This window comes from Odontomachus brunneus, unplaced genomic scaffold (assembly GCF_010583005.1).
Source record: "Odontomachus brunneus isolate Ranch 3 - 2012 unplaced genomic scaffold, Obru_v1 Obru_scaffold_026, whole genome shotgun sequence".
NCBI lineage: Eukaryota > Metazoa > Arthropoda > Insecta > Hymenoptera > Formicidae > Odontomachus > Odontomachus brunneus.
The window spans coordinates 277,091-301,872 of NW_022639476.1; the positions used below are offsets into that span (position 1 = coordinate 277,091).

At 39.3% G+C, this 24,782-nt stretch overlaps 2 protein-coding genes and 2 long non-coding RNA genes across 11 annotated transcripts; 2 read left to right on the top strand and 2 right to left on the bottom strand.

The window, feature by feature from the left end:
* Nucleotides 1-2,108: 2,108 nt before the first annotated feature.
* On the bottom strand, nt 2,109-4,502 carry LOC116842576. The gene is made up of 2 exons (XR_004377740.1): nt 4,259-4,502; nt 2,109-4,150 (listed from the first exon to the last, which is right to left on the bottom strand). It is a non-coding gene; the product is annotated as an uncharacterized LOC116842576 (long non-coding RNA).
* A 2,509-nt stretch (nt 4,503-7,011) lies between these two features.
* LOC116842590 lies at nt 7,012-18,484 on the top strand. Of its 5 annotated transcripts, XM_032812008.1 has the most exons (6): nt 7,012-7,236; nt 7,837-8,470; nt 16,093-16,374; nt 16,615-16,951; nt 17,061-17,198; nt 17,482-18,484. In XM_032812008.1, the coding sequence occupies exons 3-6, from the start codon at nt 16,110-16,112 to the stop codon at nt 17,606-17,608; spliced, it is 867 nt and encodes a 288-aa protein (XP_032667899.1). In that variant the 5' UTR covers nt 7,012-7,236; nt 7,837-8,470; nt 16,093-16,109; the 3' UTR covers nt 17,609-18,484. The 5 variants fall into 5 exon arrangements, with proteins under 5 accessions (XP_032667899.1, XP_032667898.1, XP_032667900.1 ...); XM_032812007.1 differs by having other exon boundaries at nt 7,012-8,470; XM_032812009.1 differs by lacking the exons at nt 7,012-7,236; nt 7,837-8,470 and adding an exon at nt 10,273-10,368.
* Nucleotides 10,674-21,949, bottom strand: LOC116842595. The gene is made up of 3 exons (XR_004377746.1): nt 21,830-21,949; nt 18,784-19,048; nt 10,674-11,099 (listed from the first exon to the last, which is right to left on the bottom strand). It is a non-coding gene; the product is annotated as an uncharacterized LOC116842595 (long non-coding RNA).
* LOC116842589 (E3 ubiquitin-protein ligase RNF34) lies at nt 19,751-24,782 on the top strand. 4 transcript variants are annotated; one of them, XM_032811999.1, is made up of 7 exons: nt 19,751-20,060; nt 20,202-20,284; nt 20,706-20,898; nt 21,376-21,487; nt 21,857-22,214; nt 22,391-22,571; nt 22,792-24,782. In XM_032811999.1, exons 1-7 carry the CDS (start codon nt 20,045-20,047, stop codon nt 22,965-22,967), a joined length of 1,119 nt encoding a protein of 372 aa, XP_032667890.1. In that variant the 5' UTR covers nt 19,751-20,044; the 3' UTR covers nt 22,968-24,782. The 4 variants fall into 4 exon arrangements, with proteins under 4 accessions (XP_032667890.1, XP_032667891.1, XP_032667892.1 ...); XM_032812000.1 differs by having other exon boundaries at nt 19,762-20,029; XM_032812001.1 differs by having other exon boundaries at nt 19,763-20,060; nt 20,604-20,898.

Consider the following 24,782-nt stretch of genomic DNA (forward strand, 5'->3'; position numbering starts at 1 on the left):
TATATATATATATATATATATATATATATATATATATATATATTGCTAAATGATAAGGTTTTTTGACGAAACAATGACATGCCAGCCCGAATGACACGAGACTCTGTTTCCTACGTGAACATTTGAATATATACGTATTCAGGCATTTTGTACATTAAAACACGGAACCGCTTACGCGCACGATGTAATGACGTCACGTATCGGAGATGTGTGATAAATTTGAACACGCATTTTAATAGTGTTCGTGAAAATGCTCAAAGCTGGCCTCGTGGAATATACGGAACGCTATTTCTAGAGCGTTAACTATAGAAAATCGCGGTCAGTCGATCGATCAATCGATTGTGCGCGCGCGCGCGCAACGTAACACACTTCAAACGCATTCTCCTTAAATCCGTCTGTTATCGACGATAATCGGCATAGCACCCTTCGACGGACATCCCAACGGTCGCCGAGGTCAAAGTGATCCGCCGCGTCGCACCGATTAAATCACGTCTAGGTCATTGGAAAAAAAATAAATTGTGATATAGAAGAAAGAACTAAATTTACAGAAGAAAAGACTTTCTCCTTTTCAATTGTCCGCGATCCAATGGTTGGAATATCAAATCACACACATACACACACACATGTGCATATATGTGTGTGTGTGTGTGTGTGTACAATTATTAAAAAAGGGACGCGCGAAAGGAGTCTGTGTCGAATCAAACCGAAACCAACGAGTGCCAAAGTCGCTAGCCGAGCATCGCGCGAAACTTTTTGCCTTATAAGAGAAACAAGTCTGACAGCTATTTAAGCACGCTATTAAGAAAAAAATTAAGACGAGAAAAGAAAAAAACAGTAGAAAATAAGAAAGAAGAAAAAAAAATATCACCGCAACCGCACAAAAGTACAAAAGCATATAGATTCGTTCTTCGTATTAGGGAGAGTGGGAGAGAAGAAGGAAATGAGGATGTGGCTGTTAGTTAACCGAGTAGATAGAAAGAGAGAGAGAAATATCCGAAGATATCTATCTCCGTCACATCGGGTATAAGTAACTTACGTAAAAAGTGTAAAATCGTTTCTAGAAACAGCGTTCCTGCTCACAATAGATTTCCTTTTCAATGTTAATTTTTATTTCGATATATGAATATATTATATATCGAAGATATACAAGATATATTTGTATTATCTTTATAACGTCTATGTAAGTAGATCATCGTAGAGTTACAACATTGAAAAAAAGAAAGAAGAGCAATGATAGATGTTCGCGCATTCTTCTCTTTTGCAAGGAAATTCAGTTTGCTTTGTAAGTTAATTGCGTGTCCCGAAAAACAAGAAAAAATGAATCTTCCTAACAGTACAATTGACAGGGTAGTGTAAATCGTGCAGACGCATATTATAATGTTTAATTTCTTTTCCGCTACTAACACAGTGAGACATGGTCGTGTATTCATCGGTCATGGTGCTTCGTAATTTCGGTATATTTCTTTTCTTTTTATTCTCATTTTGTTTTCTTTTTCTCTCCAGCGACATTTATAGATTCTCCGATCTCGCCCTAGACCGCATCTCCGTTCAGAACTTTCAACGTTGTCTTTCCGCTTGAACCACGCTCTATCACCGATCCGTTGCTCAATTTTCGCGACGAAGCGTGAAACCTCGCCCTCGCTAATTTTTTTTACCTTTATCATAGTTTTTGCAGACGTGCGATTCAACATCGACTCGGTCGATGTTGATCCCACGACGAATCTCGCATCCAGATCGTTCATTTAAGAAAAAAAATCGTACTATTTTCCCCATCGTCGGGCAATTCGCATTTACTGTCGCGTGTAGAATGCAGCGCGTGATTCAAATCAAAATTATACGAGATATATATGTATATATACACACACACACACATATATATATAACAGTCGTATACACCACAGACTGATGCATTTTTGCGCAAATTATGTTCTTCGATGGGGAGAACGAGGGATAACGATTATCCGTTTGTATACGAAGTAACGAAACCGAATGATGAATTTAGCATCATGTGTAAATATGTAATGTCTATATACAACGAGCATAAAGGGCTTGGATAAGAAAAAGAAGGGGAGAAGATGACACGCGGTATAAAAAGAGAGATAGAGAGGTACAAACACCAAAGACTTATTTTACTAGTTACTAAATAGTTAAATTTTTGCTGATTGCTCCGTTAGTGAACGAAATTGTAAGATAACGATATGGCGTACTTCGATGTGTGAAAGAGAGAGAGAGAGGGAATGACAGTGAAGAGAGCGTGTGTGTATTGAAGAATGCGAGAGACTAAGTGAGCGTACTACCGTGTGTGTGAGAATTCGCTTGGAGAAAGAACCCTTTCGACAGTGCACATGGTGGGATCCGTCGCACATTGAATAATTACAGTGTTGAATCGACATAATCTGCCGTTAGTAAAGCGTGTTATCGGCGTGGTGACGTTAGTTAGAGATGGAATGTGAAGTTGTGTTCATGGACAAACTTGTTGACGATGTACAAAGTGCGATTTAAATCTATTTTAATACGACGGTAGTGTCGCACGATCCTAAGGATGCTCTTGTTATACAGTAATAAGATCGATAGTTATATACGTACTATTAACGGGGGAAAAAAATAGTCGAAAGAAAGAATGTGAGAAAAAATATGGATCATCATTGTGACGTCAACGTCGCCGCGATACGATGCAGTCGACTGCGCGCGGGAAAATGTCCGTTTTCTCTCGCGCATCTTAATTTCTGACGTACCTAACTCGACCCGACTTGCGCCGTTGTTAAAACTATTTACCTTGACAGATGTCATACTCGCGAGAAGAAAAATAGAGGAAAGGAGAGAAAGAAAGAGAGAAATAGCTATCTCCCGGACACTTCCGTTTTCTCTTGGGATCAACGAATTTGAGCGTGAAACGCGTCGCGAGTCGGCCGTCCATCGTCCTCCGAGCGAATAAAAAGCGCGCGTATTGCAATATTAACGTTATCTCGACAGGCTGTGATGCAATTTAGGATGTTATGTTTATTATCTGGATGGATACCTGAGGTGGCTGGATCGCACCTGGGACAAAACGTCGAATAATGGAAAGGATATAGAAATAATGTGACTTATATTAGTGTGTGTTTGTGTCGTTAGAGTTTCCTAGTCGCAGCTTTCACGGGCTCTTAATTTCAAATTGTGCACTCGGCGTCAGTAAAGTTGTCCAATTTTTTTCTGTGACTTTCGGAACGTTTTGTCCAATAGAAGAATTTGTTAGTCAATGAAAAAATTTTTCCATTGGGCAAGACGGATGCGTTCTGAAAGTCACAAAAAGACAACCTTTCCGATTGTATATTATATGTTTCACCCTTCGCTATTATATTAACATTTTTCAAGTTTTTCTTCTTGTTAGTCCTTAACTGAATAGATAGTTGAACTAAATTATTGTTATTTGATTTAGAATATCTTTTAAGCATCCAGATAATACATATATCAATGAATACCTGTTATTGGTATGAAATTAAGTACTATATACTGATAAGTACTAACAACGTTAACTGCTATACGCACGCATCGTTTTTACTCGGCAAATAAGCAAGGATTTTTTCTTTTTAAATTCAGACGAGGACGACGACGATGATATCGATCTGATTTTCGTCTTGTAATTCGTAGAAAACTTCGAATATTGTTTCTTTTCTCTACTTCTCACGTGATGTAACGCGAAACAACGAAAAACGGATAGGAAGTGTTTCTCTTGTCGCGCGGTTCCCGCGTTGCCGATCACGTGTATGAGAATCATCGTGGCTTTTTTTTCATGTGCCGAACGGCTATATTGTCATGTAACGATCGAGATTCCTTGATCTCGACTTCTTTTTTTCTCTCCCTTTTTCTCTCACATTCTTCGTTCCTGAGCGCGCGTTATTGTTGATTTTCATTGTACATCGAATCACACGTAACAAATAGGCACATACACGCGCGAGAGCGTATGCAAGAGAGATTTCAAGATCTTTACCTAGGATCGTAAAAATATCAACGTCATAGTAAAATCCTCCAATAATGTTCTTAAATCAAGGATATCGTCGTATTCAAATATTCCGATTTGGATGTCCCTGACATTTAGCGCGCAATAGTTGAGCAATCGTTACCAATTGTAACTCCACCAGAAACTGCGAATAATCTAGCGATCCAGCGACTAAAATAATAATCAAAGTTAAATTAATTATTTTATAGTCAAATACATCAAAGTTTGATTTATCTGTCGAGATTCAATGCGCTTTATCAACAGGAAAATTGTACTTACCGGTGTGTTTCTCTTTTTTCTTTGTTCTTGGATTCAGTATTCTTTGTTCTTGGATTCGGAGTTTTCGCGTTCGGTAGACCATTTGGCATCTCGCAATTCACTACAAATTCTAAAAGTGAGAAAAGTAAGTTTGCCGGACGCTGCCGCGCGAACCTGTTAGAACCGCGACGAGAGGGAGTTTCACTCTCCGCGCTGATAAGTATATCAGCCAAGTGGATAGACAATAATTTAACATGTGAGATGAACGTTGTTTGACCAACCTTTATAAACAAATGTTTGATCGCTTCGTGCATGCGCTCTCGCAAATACACACACACACACACACACATATACACACAGCATAAAATGTACACGTGCCATAGAGACAAATCGAACGTATTGAATGTAAGTGTATAATACGCACATATACGTATACACACACAGTATGTGTGAAGAAACATATTAATTTACAGTTACATTTAACGTAGTTTTTACTAATTGTGTCACACAGATGTATACATATTATTTTGTCCTTTGTATTCCTCGCTCTTTTCTTTCATTGACCGTAATTTCTATTAGACTTGCTCTTCAAGAGCGTTCCGCGCGCGACCTGACTCTCGCGACTCCGATGGTCTTCCGCGATTTCATTTCTTTTCATTCTTTTTGTTCTCTTCTTGACGTTCTCGAGATGCGAAAAATATGTAGCATCCTCCCGCGGGAGGTGCGAACAAGCGAATGGTATAGTATAAGAGATAAAGAAAGAAAGAAAAGGGAAAGTCCGCCCCGTGTGGTGGTTACCATTCGTGAATTTCCTCGCCTTTCTTCAAGGACGATTCGAGTCCATAAAACGTAATTTAGGATTAGTATTATTGCATTAAGATACTGTTCGCGTCGCAGACAAGATAATGAAATAAAAGCATGTTGTGAAATTTTTGATCTTCCCTGTGTATTCATTTAATTTTCCCCTGATAATTAATCGCTCTTTCTTCATCAGTCTTCCCTTTAATCAAACACAAAGTTTTAGCGCGCCGCGCAAGTTCCATAAAAAGACTTGATTAAAGGACAATTCATTAAAATTATACAATTCGAAAGTATTCTGTTTGCTTTTATACGCGAGGCTTCAATTCTTTTTTTTTTTTTGCTTCATCATTGCTTTCTCATCGGGATCTGACAGAAGAATTCGCGACACCCAAGGATCAAATTCTCTTGCAAAAAGCGTTGCTGCACACTAATCGTTATTCTCACACCTGTCGTTTTCATCATTGTTAACGGTAATCTCATTATACTTCCACCGTAGCTACCTTTCCCCTGTTTAACCCCCTTTTTTCTCTCTCCTCGCACGCGGCGGCGGCGGACGCCTTTACCGCTATCTTCGTGGATCCCCTCGATTTTCCCCTTTTTCATTCCCGGCCGGCTCTTTCATTTGCGTAACGCCTGTCTTCCTTTTCCGTGTGTCTCTTCGTTCTCTTGTTCCCAATATCTTTCCATATTTAGATCCAGAACAGCGTCAGCTGACTCGCGCAAAGCGGGTTCGCGGCCAGGTCTCCGCTATTCCTTACGACACATCGTGCGCGACGACTTTTTATTCCGAATTCCTCACCGCGTGTTAACCGATATGCGAAAATTTGGCGCACGTCATTGATACCGAAATAGCTCCGAAGGGACTCTTGGCGCGTACACCTACGCAAGTTTCGTATTCCGCGCACAGAACAGAATCGGAAAAATCGATCGCAGAGTAATCGCGTTTCGATTATTTGTTCGTTAATATCACTCTTCTTTCTCCCGTATGTTCGAATAGAGAAAGCTCGTCATCAGGGTACTGGATACAGTTGACACTCTGTCTAGTGCAAATCTATAAGTTGACAGTTGAAGTAAGTTTTCGACTGCAATATTTTATCAATTTTAACTCAAAGAAATGTATCTCTATATTCTAAAAGAAACATCTCGCGATTCCCTTTTTACTGCTCCTCTCACATTAAGGTTCCTGACTACTTCTCGCGACTATCCTGATTTGTGACGATCACAGAAGTGAGGAGATGCATATCCGAATCCTTGCAAAGTACGTCGAAATAAAAAGATGAATCCAAAAAATGACATTTGCAGTCGATTAAGCACATCTCTCAAATACTCCGAACACTGTCCTTTTGCTCTGACAATCAATACATAACTGTGAAATTAACGTGATTACAAAATAACGAGGAAATGTAGGTTAAAAACGAAGGTTGCATGTCACGTTAACGTTTACGGTTATTCATTGATTATTAGAGCAAAAGGAAAATATTCGGAGTATTTGACAGGTGTGCTTAATAGATCGCAAGTATTATTTGTTGGGTATATCTTTTCATTTCGACGTACTTTGCAGGAATTTCGGGCGTGCATTTCTTCGCTTCTGACGTAGTCAATCAAGAGTTGCGCAGAGTAGTCGAGTAGCCGGGAGCCTTAAACAGCAAACAAAACGCACATGTAATTTGCTCCTTGATGGCAAATTTGCTTCGGTCTCCCTGCGAACTTTTCAGAACTTCATTTTCTTCGAAAAACTTGAGCCGGGTCGTACCTCTTCTCTCGAAGAAAAGACATCGCGAGGAGATCATAGAGGAGACGATCCTCTTGCACAAGGATCGACAAGCAGAGAGAAAGAGAGAGAGAGAGAGAGAGAGAGAGGAACGAGGAGGAGGGTGCGCGTGTTCACGCGCGAAGTGGGAGAGTGCGGTCCGCGCATCGCCGTGCGGAAACAACGGCGCGTGCGGGAACGCGCGGTTAGTCTGAAAGTCGGTATCGCGGTGTCGGCGCGAGAGCACTGGACTCGCGGTCTAACTTGGCGAGTGAGCGCACGAGACCGAATCCGGTGCACATCCGCACGGGCACGGGCCGTTTGATGCATCGCACCTGGGTGAATCGTACCGTCGCCGAAACGATCATATCACCCTCGTGAGTGCGAACGGATCCAACGGAGGAACACCCATCGATCGATATGTAAATCTCAAGGAGGAGAAAAATCGGTACGCGAGACAAGTAGGCACGAACAGAGAGAGGGGGAGAGAGAGCGAGAGAGAGAGAGAGAGAGAGAGAGAGAGAGAGAGAGAGAGAGTGCCCCGAAAATAGGTAATAAATCTTGAATCTAGATGTGCACGAGTCGACAATGATAAAGAGCAACCGCGATGTTTCGGAAGAAGTGATAAATCAAAGCCAGCGATTAATACAGATAACAGCGAGATAGCGGTTCGAGTGCTTGACGAAGTGCTCACAGTGTTCCCCGGAACGATCAACATTGATTCAGATTGATGCCGCGAAGACCAATTGATATAGGAAAGACGGTGCGTTCGCAGAAAGGATAGATATACCTCAAAGATATACCTCACAATTGATACGCTCAAAGATAAATCCGTTGATAAAGAACACCCCGAGAGGAGGGCACGCAGAAGATTCGTGTATTCAACCCGCGAAAATCGCGTCTGCACGTGGGTGCGCGGACGCGCGCGTCGCGTGCGCTAAGGAGCACTCGCGGGAATTGACTATATTTTTCATTATAATCACACGTTACGCAGTCCTTAGAGCGAGAGACTTGCCTGCGCGACATTCAAACACGATCATTTTCGCAGGCACGATGTCACGGCGTGGATAGAATTGGACGGAAGTCAACGGCGATCCGTGCGATGATAGATCGCGCGCGATTCGAGAGGTGCGTCGGTCGATATCCGCTCGGCCGTCCGTTCTCCAGATAGCACGGAACGGAACGGAACAACTGTTGAGGCGAACTGGGCGCGAACGCCCTGGCGGCCTGGATCGTTGCTTCGCTCGCACTCTTACGTTCCATTTTTTACGGCCGACAATGTACGGCGCGCGATAAGCGGCGGCGGCGGCGGCGGCGACAACAACAAACAACAATGGCCAAATTCGCGAAAGATAAGGGAGATAATGCGTGACGTGCGAGAATAATTGGCGATTCGTTTCTCGTGGCTACATCGTCGCGCGTGTCCACGCGACGGAGTCTCCGAAAGAAAACGCCGCCGAGGAGGAGAATCGTCGCACCCACCGTCACCGTCACCCACCGTCGCGGAGGATCCACGGCAGACAGGCAGGCAGCAGCGTGGTGCAGACACAGTGCGCCGCACTGCTGTTAATAAGCTCTGTTAATCAGTGTGTGTCAAGATTACCCTACATATCAGCCGCCAGCGGACCCATCCGCAAGATTGCCGCGTACCATCGCGGGAATATTGCGGCTGTTGAATAAAGGTGAGATAACGTGCGCAATTATGTTACGTGAAAGTGTTGGCTCAGTTGAATAAAAGATAAGCCAGATTTTAATTGCTCTCCCCCGTTCTCTCTCTCTCTCTCTCTCTCTCTCTCTCTCTCTCTCTCTCTCTGCCTATCTCTGCCTATCTCTGCCTATCTCTTCTCAAACTCGTCTCTCTTTTACTCTCTCGTTCTCCTTTTGTCTCTTCTGTCTCCTCTTTTCGACTTTCTCACATAAGCTCAAAGATACTGTTGGAAGAAGAGATTATCGAACGATCATTTGTCTTAACTTATTTTATTTATTTTTTATTTTCTTCCATGGTAAAATGTATACTCTTGTAATGAAATTTTCTCGCCAGCGATGAGTGACCACAAAATACCTGTCTCCCTCTCTCTCTCACTCTTTAATTCCTTCTCTCTTACTTTCCTCGGTGATGTTAGACTTAATCGAGCATTACACTTGTCGACGCGGAGACTTTTTTCTCTAATGTCGCTATTCGCTTCTTCTTCCTCTCTCTCTCTCTCTCTCTCTCTCTCTCTCTCTCTCTCTTTCTTTTTATTGATGTCGCTATTCGAAAAAGTGTTACTACGACGAACAGGTGGATCCCGCGGGGACGAACGGCGTTGCTGGCTAAAATAAGTGAGCGGGTTAATCTCCGTGGTTAGGCACGTGTAGTGGATACGCGAGGCTTATGATTACTGATCGATCGGCTAGCCCACATGGCGTGGATGCGGAATAACGGAATCCCTGTGTAGGTATATTTTCGCAGTGCGAACGGGCGTTTTCTGAAACCGACGCTGAATTGAGGAACTGATATATCACTTGGTCGTCTCTCTCGCGATGCACGGTGGCAAAGTAATTAGAACATCAGCCGCGGCTCGTTACCTCGTGATTTCATTGTTTTCGGTAGTTAGTACTTCCTAAACAAATTGATCAGTGAATTAAATGTCTACTACGACCAGATCCAATTAAAATTAACGAAGAGACGAGGAGATCTTGCCGGCCCCAACGCTTGACTCGTTAAAATCTCGCGATTATAGAACAGACCCCTACGTGTGATTGATTCCGTAAAAAGAGGAAACGAGAGAAGTTTCTTGAAGTCTTGAAGTTTAGTGATCGTTCGCGAAATTTTGATTAAACGTGATACGCGAACGAGTACAACGACGAATTCACCGGAACGACTCTCGACACTTATTCAAATACTTGCTAATTAATTCATGATTAACATATCAGTACCAATTTTCTTTCTTCCTTTTCTGTTAGCAAGTTATCATTATCACGTCATCTCTACACGCACAGTACTTGCGTCGAATACCAAAGTTCGAATTATGGAGTCACATGTCAGGACATTCGCGACCTCGCGTGCCGGTGTTTCGCACCTCTCTGAAAACCCGGATTTTCCGCAGGCCTACTCACCCGCGAGTGTGCGCTCAGCTGGGCCCATTCGACTGGTTTCAGACCCGGGTCTGAACTCAGTCAGTCCCCATCGTATCCGGGCCGTGGCCTCGACTTGATCGTCGTCGTGCGTGGAGAGACGCGAGGAAGATCTTCGACAGCTGACATCGCCGATACGTCCCGTCGAAGAGATTCCTTGTCACGATATCTGATTAATACGCTTGATTAATCAATTCCCTTCGATCAATTCCATGAGATTAAAGTTTTCTTATGACGGATAATTTGATTGTTAATTATTGATTATTAATTGCCCCAAGATAGTCGGTCAAAATTCACGATTAAGACGTTGGCGTCATGCATTTTAAGTTCTAGATTGCTTTCTTAGAGAAGCAAAGAGAGGCGAGACGGTTAATAAAGGAAAATTCACTTCGTCTCTTCTTCGATCGTGCAGACGCAGCGGGACATCCGCGAATCGCCACATTCGCTTTCGTACGGATAGATGGTATGTACGCATCGGCGAGTACCGTGGTAGATTTTGCATTTATTGGATGCTCGATTTCGCGTCGCGTGCTGATATCAACGCGTTAACGGGTGCGTGTGAGCACGTTCTCATTCATATTACGAGAGGAACGATCACAATTCGTGCATCAGTACTCAAGACCAGTGACTCACCTCTTAATTGCCAGAACTACAGAACGAATATGAATAACTTTCGCGGCGGTTCTTTAATCTCTCAGAGAAGGAGAGAACGAGAGATAATGACTGGTAACTCACTTTATCTTTTATCTGTATATTTTCCTACTTTTATTGTTTCTTTGTATTTAAATCAAAATACGTGCGCACGCAACATATCAACTTTCATATAAAACAAGAGTTCTTTTAAGAAATTCAATGTATTAAACGAATAAAATTAGTTCCTAAAATGTGTTTATGAATGCTCTGTGATACGTTTTCTACTCATACAAGTATTATTTGACATATACTATTTCGTTTGTTTTTTCATGCTCGCAATCTCAGTCGAAGATTTTTATAGCGAGAATCCCAATTTTTATTGTTGAACTTCATTAAGCGCAAAAATACAGTATTAAATTAATTGTAAATTAATTGTATGCGCTCAGGCATTCAGCCTAACCTGCCGGATTCTCCGGTGTTCCATAGACATTGATATCTTCCGCGAAGTTGTAACATAGTCGTAGGGAACGCCACTAATCACTGTCGGTGTTCTTGTCAGATCTAGAAACAAAAAGTATATTTTCCAATCAGTGTTATATATAACAGACGTTGACGTATAAAAAAATATATCTTTTTGTTGGAACACAAAGATATGGTTAGTGCAGAGAATGACTAATTTGTGAGATTAAAAATTTTTTTTTGTACTTCATACAAGGTATCTTCGAAGAACCTTCGAAGCTCTTATAAAGGCATAATATTAATTTAATTTAATAATTAAAGAAAATTGGCGGCTCGTGGTAATATATTAATGTCATCTAATTAATAACTAAAAATCTACAAAGTTATTAGAAAAAAGATCTTAGTCAAAGTTATTAGAAAAAAAGAGATTTTTTTCTGAGATACCCTGTATAAACTATCGTTTATGGAAGTACGGAAAAAATTTACATTACTGTAAATTTACGTACACAAAATACACAAAATAAACGTACGTCCGTGTATCCATTCATAAAGATCGTTGAAATGATTTCAAAATCAAAATCCTCTCAATTATTTCATATATTCCTCGATGAGTACCAGTCGAGATTAATTGTATGTACTTTTTAATTCTAATTACGACGACGTTGCGCTTCAATTTAATTGTTTATGTGTTAAACACTCGTCGCTTATGTTTAGAAAGTAGCTGATTACGAGCGCACGAAGTGTAATTACTTCTCGTCACACATGGCTACGTACAAACACGCAAGCAAACATACGCACGCGGATTATGCATTATAAATTAATTATCCGACGAGATGCTTGCTGCTGCAGCATCACGCACTGTCGCGAGTAAGAGACGTTAAGGTCTCTCTCGAGTCTCGCACGGGTCAGTTTGGAAACCGATCGTTTCGATTACAAAGGGGAATAAACGGTAAATTGTCGGTAAATTCTCAATTTTTTAAATTAATTCGATCGACTTGTTGATCACTCGTATTTGAGATCATCGAGATCACCTAATAAAGTGACATTTCAATCACTCAAAAAGTTTCGCAGATATTAGTATTGTTCGTCGTCGTAATTAGTATCAATCGTATACTGAGAGAAAATGTAGTAAAAATATAATAAAAAACGTTATGTTAAAAAAAAGTGTAGTAAAAATTACGTTAAAATTATATTTCTTCTTACAATGTTTTCTATAAAGCTAAAATTGAAATTTGTAGTATAAATTACTATAATTTAGAAATAGTAAATTTGACGATTTATTAGAGAGAATATAGATATAAGAAACATTCAAACAATTACAATAGTTTTATTGTGAAAAGTTAAGCGTACATAACAAATTGAACAATTTGAACAAATATATAGTAATTTCAGTCATAATTTCTGCATGATCCAAGATTACAAAAATTTTATTGTTCTTTTACTACAACATTTTCTCCGTGCAGTTTGCAAGATCTAGCCGATGTCGAGGTCGAAGGCTAATTAACTAAGGAAGAAGAAAATTGCGAGCGTTAAATATGTGTGCATGTGTGTGTTGAACGATAGACGAGCGATAGACGGGTTTAGAACACAGAAAGATAACATATTGTTAAAACTTTTTTTTACCAAAGGTCGCCGAGAACGTAATACTTGAAAAGTACAGCGATTACATTAACGATACTACCGTTAAGCGCGGATATATAAGGCACTAGGTCAGGAATTCGTTGCATTTTGATGCGAAGAAACATAAAATGTTCATCTGTATACGTGTATGGGTGCATATAAAATCGGACGCTTTGGTGGAAACGCGACGCCTGAAATGGGACCGTAAACGACGCGGCGTAATCGTGGGACGTTTCGTTCACCAAAGTTCAATCGGACACTCGATTCGGGATAGAGAGATTCAACAACAGTAACTTCTCTGGTCGTGACTCGATATTATAGGGTAAAACACTCAAATTTTGATATCCTCTTAGTCTTATGGACAATCCAGAAAACCAAAGAAAATCTGGTTTTTCCAGGGTTGCAGCGTTGAACTTGTTGCTTGCATTTTGTGATTCCAGAGGACTTTATAAGTAAAACAATTGTCACTGATTTCAAGAGCAAGGGAATCAATAACTGAGTATTTTATCCTTAATTAAGAGTTACGCAAGCGTCTAGCGGAAACGCTTCGGAGGGAACTCCGGACGGTTCCGCTGCTGAATTGCAACAAAGAACAAACTCCGTTCCCTTCTTACACCGGTCATCCCGCATCGCGACAATAAACGAACCGGGGTCGTCGTCGATGGTCCAGCAACCGTTATCACCAAATCGCGCCGTACGCGCTCGCGAATTCGCAATTCGGGGCGTCGAACTGCCCGAAGGGATTGGGTCTTAAAATCGACCCGGTTTCGACGTAGCTAACGGTGCCCGTGCAAAAACGAGTGACTCGCGCGATTCTTCCGACGGTATCGGAGTAGGACCGGGACCTAATTGCAGGTGATTTAATTCGCTGTTCGTGCGCTCGTATGGACGCGCACGCGTATCAAAATATGCGGGTCAATCATTCGGTATTCCGCGCGATGCGCTTAGCGGTCGGCCCACCTTTCTTACTCGCCGCCAAACTTCACTCTCGCCGTGTTAGACAATGTGGGCCAGCCCGCCCGTCTCGATCTAGATCAAACCGAGTCGACGAACGGCGATTGTTTCGCCGATTTCTCAAAAAATGATGACTCGCGAGAGACGTTTTTTCTCTCCTTCTTTTTACATATCAGACTAAAATATTACTCTTTCGAGTCACGGATGTATTGTCGCGTCGCGACAATATTCCAGGTGCGATCAAGTGGAAACGAGCTCTCTCGATCCAGTTTGGTAGATATTTCAGTCGCGTACTCGCTAAAATATTTACCAAAATATTTGTATGCGTGTACTAAAAAAACATGTCTTTGATATTTGCAATTATAATTGCATGTGAATATAATTGCAGTGAAATATAATCAGGAAGCGAAAAGAAGTGCTACTATAATGTTAGTGTGATGATAACTGTGCCTGCTGATTGCTGCTATCATCTTCGTTTCCTTAAAATGAAACTTAGAAAGAGTACCTATGTTTTAGAAGGAACATTTTGCGATCTCTTTTCCCACATAAACGAAATACATGAGCGACATACCCCTTGCACCAACTTGACCCGGTCTCCCCTATATACGGACAGACACGCGGCTCGCACGTTTTTCTAGAGCAGAGCCCAGTCGCTCGGTTCCCCTTAAGTACGGTTTTGCAGTTTATATACTGTTACATCGATCAAAGGAGCCCCGTGAACTGGTCGTATGACCGAAGCCTAGTGAGCCTGGCCCACACGTAATGTTCCGGTAACAGTGATGTCCCGTAAGTAGGGACCACGATGGGTCGACGACAACGACGGTGCGTCACACAGTTCGATGTGAAGAGAGGATAGGACGGCACGCGATAACGATCAAGTTGCATCGTGCAATGCGTTTGTCATAATTAAGACAGTGCGCCGTGCGATTTAGCCGGTAAGGTATATCTTACATCGCGATACATCGCGATGTACATCGGACCGAATGCGCGAAAGCGTGTAATCACCGTACGAGAAGGACGTAGCGCCGAATAAAAGTTACAAATATTGAGAAAAAAATCTCACTAAAATAAAGTAAATTCTCGCTGCCACCCTCATTGGTTTGATTGCTTTGATAAAAAAAGTGGTAGTTAACAGTATAATCAATTTACTTGCAAGGGAGTTTTGTCATTAACACTATAGTAGCTTTTACTACAACATTAGTTTTCCTGATTGTAAGGTAAAGGTATCAATTCCTGGACATTCCTAATCGTACCTAATCCTGGACATTCTTATTGTTTTGGTCTTTAAATATGGATATTTAAATTTTCAACATAGAATATGAATAGAATTTACATATATTCAATACTTGTACATATATTATGTTGAAAGTTTAAATATTTGTATCTAAACAAAAAGAATGTCAAAAAATTAGGTTATTATGTTCGGGCATTGGTACTTTTATCTTAATTATCTCATCGTACAATTACAATCGCAAATATTACTCTTTTCTCTCAATGCACTAGATTTCTTTCACTGTTGACACGTGGATCTTTGAGACTCGTCTTGACATTGAATGAGATTTCGTAGACCTTCGCCGCGTTTGTTCGTGCCTTTCAGAATATTAGAATATTCAAGCAGTAGAAAGAAACATTCTTTTCCAAACTGAGATATTTCAGATATAACGTTGGAAATAATTTGATCGCGAAAGCCCGATTATACGCGACGCGACAACAATGTACGTGCATGCGTACATATGACAGTCGCGTACGAAAGCTACCCTCTTTACCCACAAATTAAATTACCAATGCCGAATTCGTGCTGAAGCAATAGCTCGAGGCGCTCTCGTCCCGAATATCAATTAGGCGAGAACATTCGCGCGAACAGGATGTAACCAGGCGACATGCGCGAACGACAAAATCCGCGTGTCTAGACTTTTCCCCTTGACATATGCCGACGACACTCATTTGAGATTCACACCGAGTACCGTCATGGGCTGCAATACATGATACACGTATCGTATAGCGACGCGGGATTTATCGCAAATAATTTCGCGGGATCTGTCATGCGGCCTACTTGAAACGGCGCACCTCGTTGAGAGAGACTGAAAATTATGTAGATACGTAAACAGAACTATCAAATTAATTTATACGACTCGCAATCCAGGCTATCCGAAGAGGTGTGAAATTTCTTGAAGAAGAAAATAAAATTTTCTTGATACATTACAAAGATAAGGAACGTCTAGGCTAATATCAATGCACTTGGAACGCACTGAGAAGAAAAATAGTTATAAAAATAGTTTACTTTTATCACAAATCATAGTTATTTTTACCACCAATTATGTCTTTTTGTCTTGTTTTAACAAAAAGCAGTCATAAGCATCATGAGATTGTTATTGACGACACGTGTTGCAACATTACAGTAGTGTTTTTGCTAGAAAAATGGATTTGCCGACTGTAATTATTCCACTATGCAATTATAGTTACCGAACATTTTGTTCTCAGAGCACCGTTCTGAACCGTTCGATGTCAATTCTAATTGCAGCTGCACGAGCAAGCAAAATGACGCGGAAAGGACTCCTGTTGCTACTCGGTCTCGCTGTCCTGAAGGAATCATCGTCCGCGTCCGATGCCAGGACTACAGGCGAGTCTTCCCATCAGAGATCACATCACAGGCAGAAGAGGGTCTTTTGGTTCACAAACGATGGTCGAATTGCGCTACCGCCCGGCACCGTCATGACGATCACGCCAACGTTGGCGTTGCCGTTCGTCAGGCATCCACCTTACGGTTTTCTCAGCAATATGACCATCAGTCTACCGTTCACGAGTGAGTTCGACTATCGATGTACTACCAGTAACTGAATCACACATATCAACCGTACACATCAAAGATAACCAGAATGATGCAGCGATGCTACTCACAACTATATATTACTTGTAATGCGTATCTTACATCTCCTTTCCGTGCAGATTATGATATTTGAAAGACAGCGATAAAGAGGAAGAAAGAGCAATCAACTATGAAAATTATCATTCGTTTGATAGAATTGCAAACTTTCGTTCATAGTCGACTTCGACAAGCTGGGCTTGACCGACAACGAGAATCCCTACGGCGCCTTGCCGCCAGCCTTCGACAGGAACCTGAAGAGCCGTCAGGCCGGCATGATGATGGCGGATTTCATCGCAGCGTTCATTAAACGCAGATTGCACAAACGGGAGATAACGCCGCCGAAGAATGCGTTTCACGGTGGCGAGAGGGCCCTGCTCTACGGTACCGCCGAGGACATGCTTAGCACTTTGGGGATGAACGGGAAGGCGTGCTTGTTGAGAGCGATTTGCGAGATCCAAGGACACCCTTTGAGCAACTTCGGTTTAATCGGCGAGATGCTGAAGCTGTTCTTCACGTAAGTTCGTCTCGACGAGCTGTCTGACAATTAAACGGGATCTTCAGATATCCCGATATGAAATGAAAGTAACATTAATTTTTTCTTTCTTTTTTTTTTTGCTTTCTAGTGCTAGTCGATCACCGTTCGCGAATCTCCTCAAAGAATACGTCGAAGCGGAAAATCGCGGCAAGTTTCACGGGGAATGCTGGCCCTACTTCAAGGATTGCCCGAAATCCTTGTTTCTGCCATCTACTAACAAATATCAGTTAGTATGTTCTCGATTCTGATCCGAATCTGATCTTATAGATCCGAAAAGAAAGTCTCCAAAATAACCAAACACTCCTCAAGCAGCAAGGTGATATCTAAAGACGTCATTAAGATGTCATAGACGTCTTAATAACGTCTTAATGACGTCGTTAGACGTCATCTTGCTATCTTGCTTGTCATTTCAAGCGACAAAAAAGCTGTCGGAAAGTTAATCACCCGTCTTCGCGCTTGTTGCTCTTTGTTTTGTAAGTAAAAAAAATAATTTCAGACTCTCTTTATAGAAAAGATTCAGTGCACGAAGATGCGGACGAAGAGGACGAGGATTGGATTCCAAATGACCTCGACGAAGAGGCTCCTACGAGGATATCGATGCAAAGCACGAAGGATACCGTACACCCGTCTATGTAATTATATATAATTATGTTGAATCCCAATTGTACAATTGTACAATTACGTAGACGGTGCGAGAATCGCGCGTGCTTTCGAGTACGCGAATTCTCTCTTTCGCGAATTACCATCGAAGCGAAATCTCTTCTCCCAAAGAACAAAGGAATGTCGACATTATCACGGTATAGTGAGATAGACCAGGTTCTTGACGAGACACCATATATGTGATACATCGAGAAAAAAGTATTTCGTATGTGTGGCTATATAATTGCATAGAAAAATAATTATAGTCAGGGAAACCATGTTTGTATTTAGTGTTAGTGATAACAGTCTTGTATAAATATTGCTACTGTTACGTTTTTTTTTTTTAGTAGAACAATGAAAAACTATGGTTGACGTACAAAATGACTATAGTTTTAATGAGATTAATTTATTTTTTTCTCTCAGTGTATTGCGTGCATGCACATATCCAAAACACACACGAGAAAAGATTGGCTGGTCCTCGGCATTGTAAAACTTGACGCTTTAACGCTCGCGCGACATGTGAAATGTTTTTTTCTTCTTTTATATTTATTGTACAGCAAAAATATTGTTTCTCTCCTTCCTTCTCTCTCCCTTGGTTTGTGCGATTTAGTTTATATAACGTGTGTACGATACGATCGTTCACGTACAAGAGGCATGAACGGACAATGAAGTATCAGTCGTGTAATATATCTTTTTCGAAAAATAACGATCCAAACATTCCGAATTTTTTTAGACATCCGTACGCAATTTCAATTATATATATTTTATTCGTATTAATGCGCTCACACGAGACGACGCGTATCGTGCGCTCGGAATATGTACCGGAGCGTAATGTATACCATGCTGCCATAATAAATATAGTAACGATTTGAATCGATGTAACAATTGCCTTGTCCCTTCCGTTGCGGACGAAAGACAGTGCGAGTGGAAAAGAGAGTCACGAGATGTCGTCGCACAGGAGAGCGTAAAAAGTAGAATTAATAATTACAATAACTTGCTGTTACACACAAAAGAGGAATATACTCGTGGCTTTGGGTGCTAACCCAAAATACATACCCAGTGTTGCATTATTTGCAAAACAATTGTGTGAATATTAGTCATCTGATTCGAGTGTCCGACAATGCTTATCTTTAACGTAACGTTTTGCTATCTAATGTTTTATACAAGCTTACCTTGAGTAGCTATTGAGTGGTTGTCTCGTCTGGGAAGAATCTACAGTTCTATGGAAACTCATAGTTGGTGAAAATTCCATTCAGTCTGTGATCGTAGCTTTCTGCGTACGGATTTTCTAACTCCAGCGAAACGCCTCTCAAGTATCGGCGCCATTTCACATTTTTTCCTTCTGAACCAACCGCACAGTTCACGGACTGATAGCGCCACCTCGCGTCTTTTTTCATCGTAACTGATCAGGACGCTGATGATGCCATTTCGTGTTTTCTGCGTGGAACATTGGTTGCGTTCAGAAAATATAGCTGATCAGTGAGCGGTCAGTAATTATTAGTTCTTATTGTTAGATCTCTAACTTTAGACCAATTATATTGACGAATTGCTCAACTGTTGTGCAACTGTTGAGTTCGCTGAACGCACCTATTGTGTTGCCGTTAAACCCGTTAAGTCTCTATCGGTAAACCATAGGTATAGGGTCTATTAGAGACGCTTTTCTCTTATATTATTAATTAATAATAGAAACATTCTATCTGCATAAAGACGGCATTGATTCCATAGATGAAAACATTTTATAGATATTGTAGATTAAGGATTACGGACTAGTAATTAGAATTATAATTTAACGAATCCTGGAGCTTGATTATGATTTGCTTCGATCCGATTGGTCAAGTGTAGTCGTCAATGAACAACCCGTGCAATACCTAGGTTGCATTCCAAAAAATCTTTTTCGAGGAAAATTTTGCTCTTAAATCTATAGTTCATGTTACATACACTATAGACTTAAGAGTAAAATTTTCCTCAGAAAGAACGTTTTGCAACCCTAGTAGGTGACACGAGCTTAATAATAGGTCTATTCGTTTTCAATAGACTTGTGCACTAGTGCGATAAGTTAGAGTGAAATAAATATACTTTCTTTTCACTTTAACTCATTGCACTAGTGTTCACACTAGTTCTAAAGTTTTTAAACGAACAGGTCTAATGGCAAGAGATGCATCGCAACAGATGCAAAGTTCCTGCAGGTTCGATTGCATGTTACGCAGTCGGTGCGCTATGACGTCTAAGATATATCGCGGCCTCCGGATGCGCATGATAATTAAAGACGAGTTATCGCACGTTGCCAGAAGAGGCGACGATATATCACAACGACGCAGCATTCCTTCGTAGCGGCTGATCGGCGCTTTTTGTTTTTCCCCACCTCGGCTCGGCCATACTGCATCGATCACAACACTGTGATGATATCGATTTAAAAAGGTTACAACTCCTATTATGTCGCCTCTACGACGTGCGTGTAGTAATCATTTTATCCTAAATTTATATAGAGTCACATGGCGTAACGTTTATCCCGTTCGCCTAGCGTTGATTATAAAGTTGATTATAACGTTCCCAGTGATAACCGCGCTTGTATCACGAAATCACTTTTCAGGCCGACGAGCGAACGGTGGCAGTAATTCCAAGGAGATGGCTTGCGAAGCGTGTAGTACGAAGTTTAATTTGTTTAAAAGAAAAGTGAGTAAACCCTTTGGGAAAGTTCGCGTTCCTTTGTGATCGATCATCGCCAAATTTCGCTGTTAGCAATGATTCGACAAATTGCAGTGTTGCGTATCTAACTTTACATATCTTGGATGATGAAACAAAGTTTCTTAACAATTATAAAATAATAAATATCATTAAAGGATGCTAATGATTATTTACCTACTTAAAAGTAACTTACTGATCATACGCTATTGTGTTCATGACTTTGACTATATGCACTGTTTAATAAGTAGATAACACAAAACTGATTTCCTCAAAACATTTCTCAGAATTTGAATTAATCTTTCTTTAGGAAGGACATCAGATGTTTGCTTTCATGGACTAGATTGTAATTATTTTGTTAAGAAACAAAAGTTATATCACATGACACAAGTGTTATTTGTATATTCTTTAGAAACAATGTATGGACTGTCTGAGATACTTTTGTTCAGAATGTGTGATCAAACGGCTAGACAAAGTGTTCACATGTGATAGTTGTAGCATGTTGTCAAGAAGACCTCTTATAAGAAGTCAAATTAGACAAATGCGTTCCAAAGATTTACGTCAATATCTCGTGGCAAAGAAAGTTTGTATCAAAGGATGCATTGGTATGTATATTAATACATTGCTTCTATATAATAACATTCTCTTAAGAAATGTTAATCTTAGAATCTGTAGAATCTATAAAATTTTCTTTTTGTAACATTAGGCAATCTGAGAATAAAGTCTATAAAAAAATTTCTCGTTGCAAATTTAATAGAGACTTTTAGTACATAAAATGTTTCACAATAATACTTAAATGTTACTATAAGTTATTTAAACTTATCTAAGTCATTATCTCCCTCTTCTATAAGTCATTATCTCCCTATCTCTATAAATTAGAAGATAACTGCTATATATTTTAAATTTATTTGTTCAAGTTTTCAAGTATATTTGTATCATATATCTGAAATTAAAATAAGGATGCATATTTGGTAAAATAAAACATGTATAATAATAAGAATGTACTTTTGTGTTCTATTAAAGAAAATGTTAAATGTATATCACAATGGAAAATACTTGACAAGACCAGACTTTGATTTCAGAGAAAGAAGATTTGGTGCATGTACTAATGCTTTATGCTAATGGAACTGACCCTTGCTTGAGTACCAACTTTAGTACAAATGTCAGCTCGCAAAACGCTACCAGGGAACCACTGTACGTTTTATTTTACATAGCAAGTGTGTACAAATATTGATGCTAATAATCAAACAAGCAGAGAGTAATAATATACAGTGTGATTCAATAGTTGAGGCTATTAGTTTGGAAGCTAATTAATTATAAAAAAAATGCAAAATAGATCATAGAAATATATATCCTAAGTTCTATCATATTACTACCAGCTTACTAAGTTTTCAAGAAATCAATATTTCTCACTTTTTCTAATTACTTCACTTTTGATTACTTGATGACAAACATAGTTGACTTGTTAGTAATTTTGAAACGAATAAAAAGTTAAAGAATATCGATATCGTAAAATATGGGATAGAAATAATGTACCTTAAGACACCTTAATTTTTTCAATAGGTCCAGAGTTGACGTCTCCTTAAATACATCGGAGGATATGCCAAATGTTAGTACTGAAAGTGAAGTAACGCATGATGACATGCAGGCACAAGCGGAATCCACAGAAAGCGAAGTCATCGAGATCGCGGAAGAAGTAACCGAAAGTGATAACAGTCCAATCATTAGTGCACCACTTAGTACTGATGATAACGAATCACCCAGCGAGGGTCCGACGAGAAGTAATGATGTCGAAATAGAGGAAGTGTTTGAATGCGATAGTAGTGCGACCGACGCCCCGGAGCCAATAATTACCGAGCAGGATGAAGTCTCAGAAACTTCAAACAGTATACAATCAGATATGGTTATGGAAATTCCTACGGTATGAGAATTCATAACTAACATGTATCATTAAGTTATTGTACACGTACACACGTATATACATATATTTTTGAGCCGATATTTTCAGTTATACAAATTACTATTGGAAGTATCCTTTGTGCATGTTTACATATGCTCTATGTATCTATTCACGATATTTCTGTCTTCCTTTTGCAGTGGTCGGACAAAGTGCAACTATCGGATATAAAAAAAGCATCAGAATTAGAGTATCTAAGTATTAAACAATTGAAAAGTCTATTGAGTATAAACCGTGTAGATTACAAAGGTTGCATAGAGAGGCAAGAGCTACTTAATAGAGTGTCCAGATTGTGGCAGGAATATAAGCAATCTAGGGAGGGTAAGATGAAATAAACTTTATATTATATATCGTAATTTTCGCGCATATTAGTGTTTATTCAGCTCTTAATAATTTCTTAAATACATAATAATTTGTACACATATAATGTCTACTGTGACACACGAAATATTTTCCCATTGGCCAATCCTCGTCTTCATTTACTACTTTATATAACTTCGTAAAATTGAGATCGTAATTAATATTAAATAAATTATCGCAGATGTGGAGAAACTGAGCGAAGAAGAAATATGCAAAATTTGCTGGGACGCACCTATCGAGTGTGTAATCCTGGAATGTGGTCATATGGCTTGCTGTATCAACTGCGGCAAACGAATGTACGAGTGTCCGATATGCAAACAGTACGTCGTCCGTGTCGTGCGATTCTTCAAAGCCTGACAAGCCAACGATTAGAACGAAATGGGAAATAACTAATTGTAATTTCAAACTAGTGCAAAATTGGACACGCTTTCGTCTGTTACTGTCACTAAAATTAATATCTCAGACTTTTTTCTACTTTCTAATCGAGTAGATCAATTCCAAGACGTGTTTTAAAATATAAATAATTGATCTACGGAATAATATCGTGAACGATAAAATCTCCCCTTGTCGATAAAAGATAATGTTATCGATGAAAGATAGCTACGATTGTATCAAGTACAGCTACAAGTCCTGTGACAAGTGACAAATTTCAACTTTGAATTCTGGACAATGTTGACTTTGTAGAATTTCTCGTCATTTTAAAGCTCCTGACTATTCACCACGGAATTTTAGATTGATGACGTCAGAAGCAAGGAAATGTTCGAAATTCCTATAGAGTACGTCAAAATAAAAGGATATATCCAAAAAACGATATTTGCAATCGACTAAACATATTTCTAAAATACTTCGAATACTTTATTTCGTTCTAATAATCGATAAATAACCGTAAAATTAATATAACATTCAACCTTTTTAATTTTACTCATTATTTTGTCATATTAATTTTAGGTTATTTAATAATTGTTAGAACAAAAGGAAAGATTTGGAATATATTTTATAGGTGTACTTATACTCTATTAAGTAGTATCTTAATCGATTGCAAGTGTCATTTAGTCAGTATATTAAATATATTTTTTTATTTGTTGACATACTTTGTAGGAATTTTGAGCATGCATTTTCACCTTTTCGACATCAAATCAAGATGTTCATAGTTAGGAGCCTTAAATATTGACTCAAGTTCTTTCCAGGAAACGAATGTTTATTGTTAAGTAAACGTGTCCCTCCTACACTGTACACTGTGTGCTCTGTATATTAATTTAAAAAAATACATATGTATGTGTATATATACGCATGTATATGTATCGTAATGAACTTTTCAAATATCAATGAAAAATATAACATTATTTTGTATCACGAATTTGTACATCAGCTTCTGATGCTTCTATCTCCTGTAATCACTTGTGATATATCGTATTTGAAAGATAATTCGTTTCTTTTTAAATAAATTACCAACTTTTTAACGAAATAATTATATTATTTCTTTGAGAAAGCATCTACGATGTCACGCGTGTGATAGTTGGTTGATTGTTGCTGACAATAATGTCAAAGAAAATGGAAGGTCGAGCTAAAAGTTTTGACCGATCAGATATGTAATATATAAGTAATTTTTTATAAAACAAGTATTCAACCAAGATTATGTACTAAGCAATCAATACTGTCTTTCTTTCGAAAAAAAAAAAAAAACAATTATATATAGGAATCTTTTTATATAGAAGGGTTGAAGATTAAGATCGTTACCGTAAAGCGTAAAAATTTGATGTACAAGTATCTCAACGAAAATTATTTGATAATACATATGAATATAATCTTTAATATAATATATATGATATTGTGTATTTTTCGCTATGTATTTTAGATTCATTCACAAAGTTGTACTAGATAACGGATGTTTCTAATTTGTTGTATTTGTTGTAAATTTTGTTACATTATTTTAAAATTACAAATCAATCATGGAAACGTTTGAAAATACTATTTCTATGCCTTCCGAGTAATTGCCGAATCGATATCTATATTGCGTATTTTCCTAACTGCGGCAACAAAATCACCGCCGAGTTTTGCGCGTTACTCTTCTAAATTGATACAAATCAAGTATTTCTAAACGTTATTTAGGCACACATGACGTTATGGATATGATGCAACTATGTGTATATATAATAAACCACAAAAGCCGAA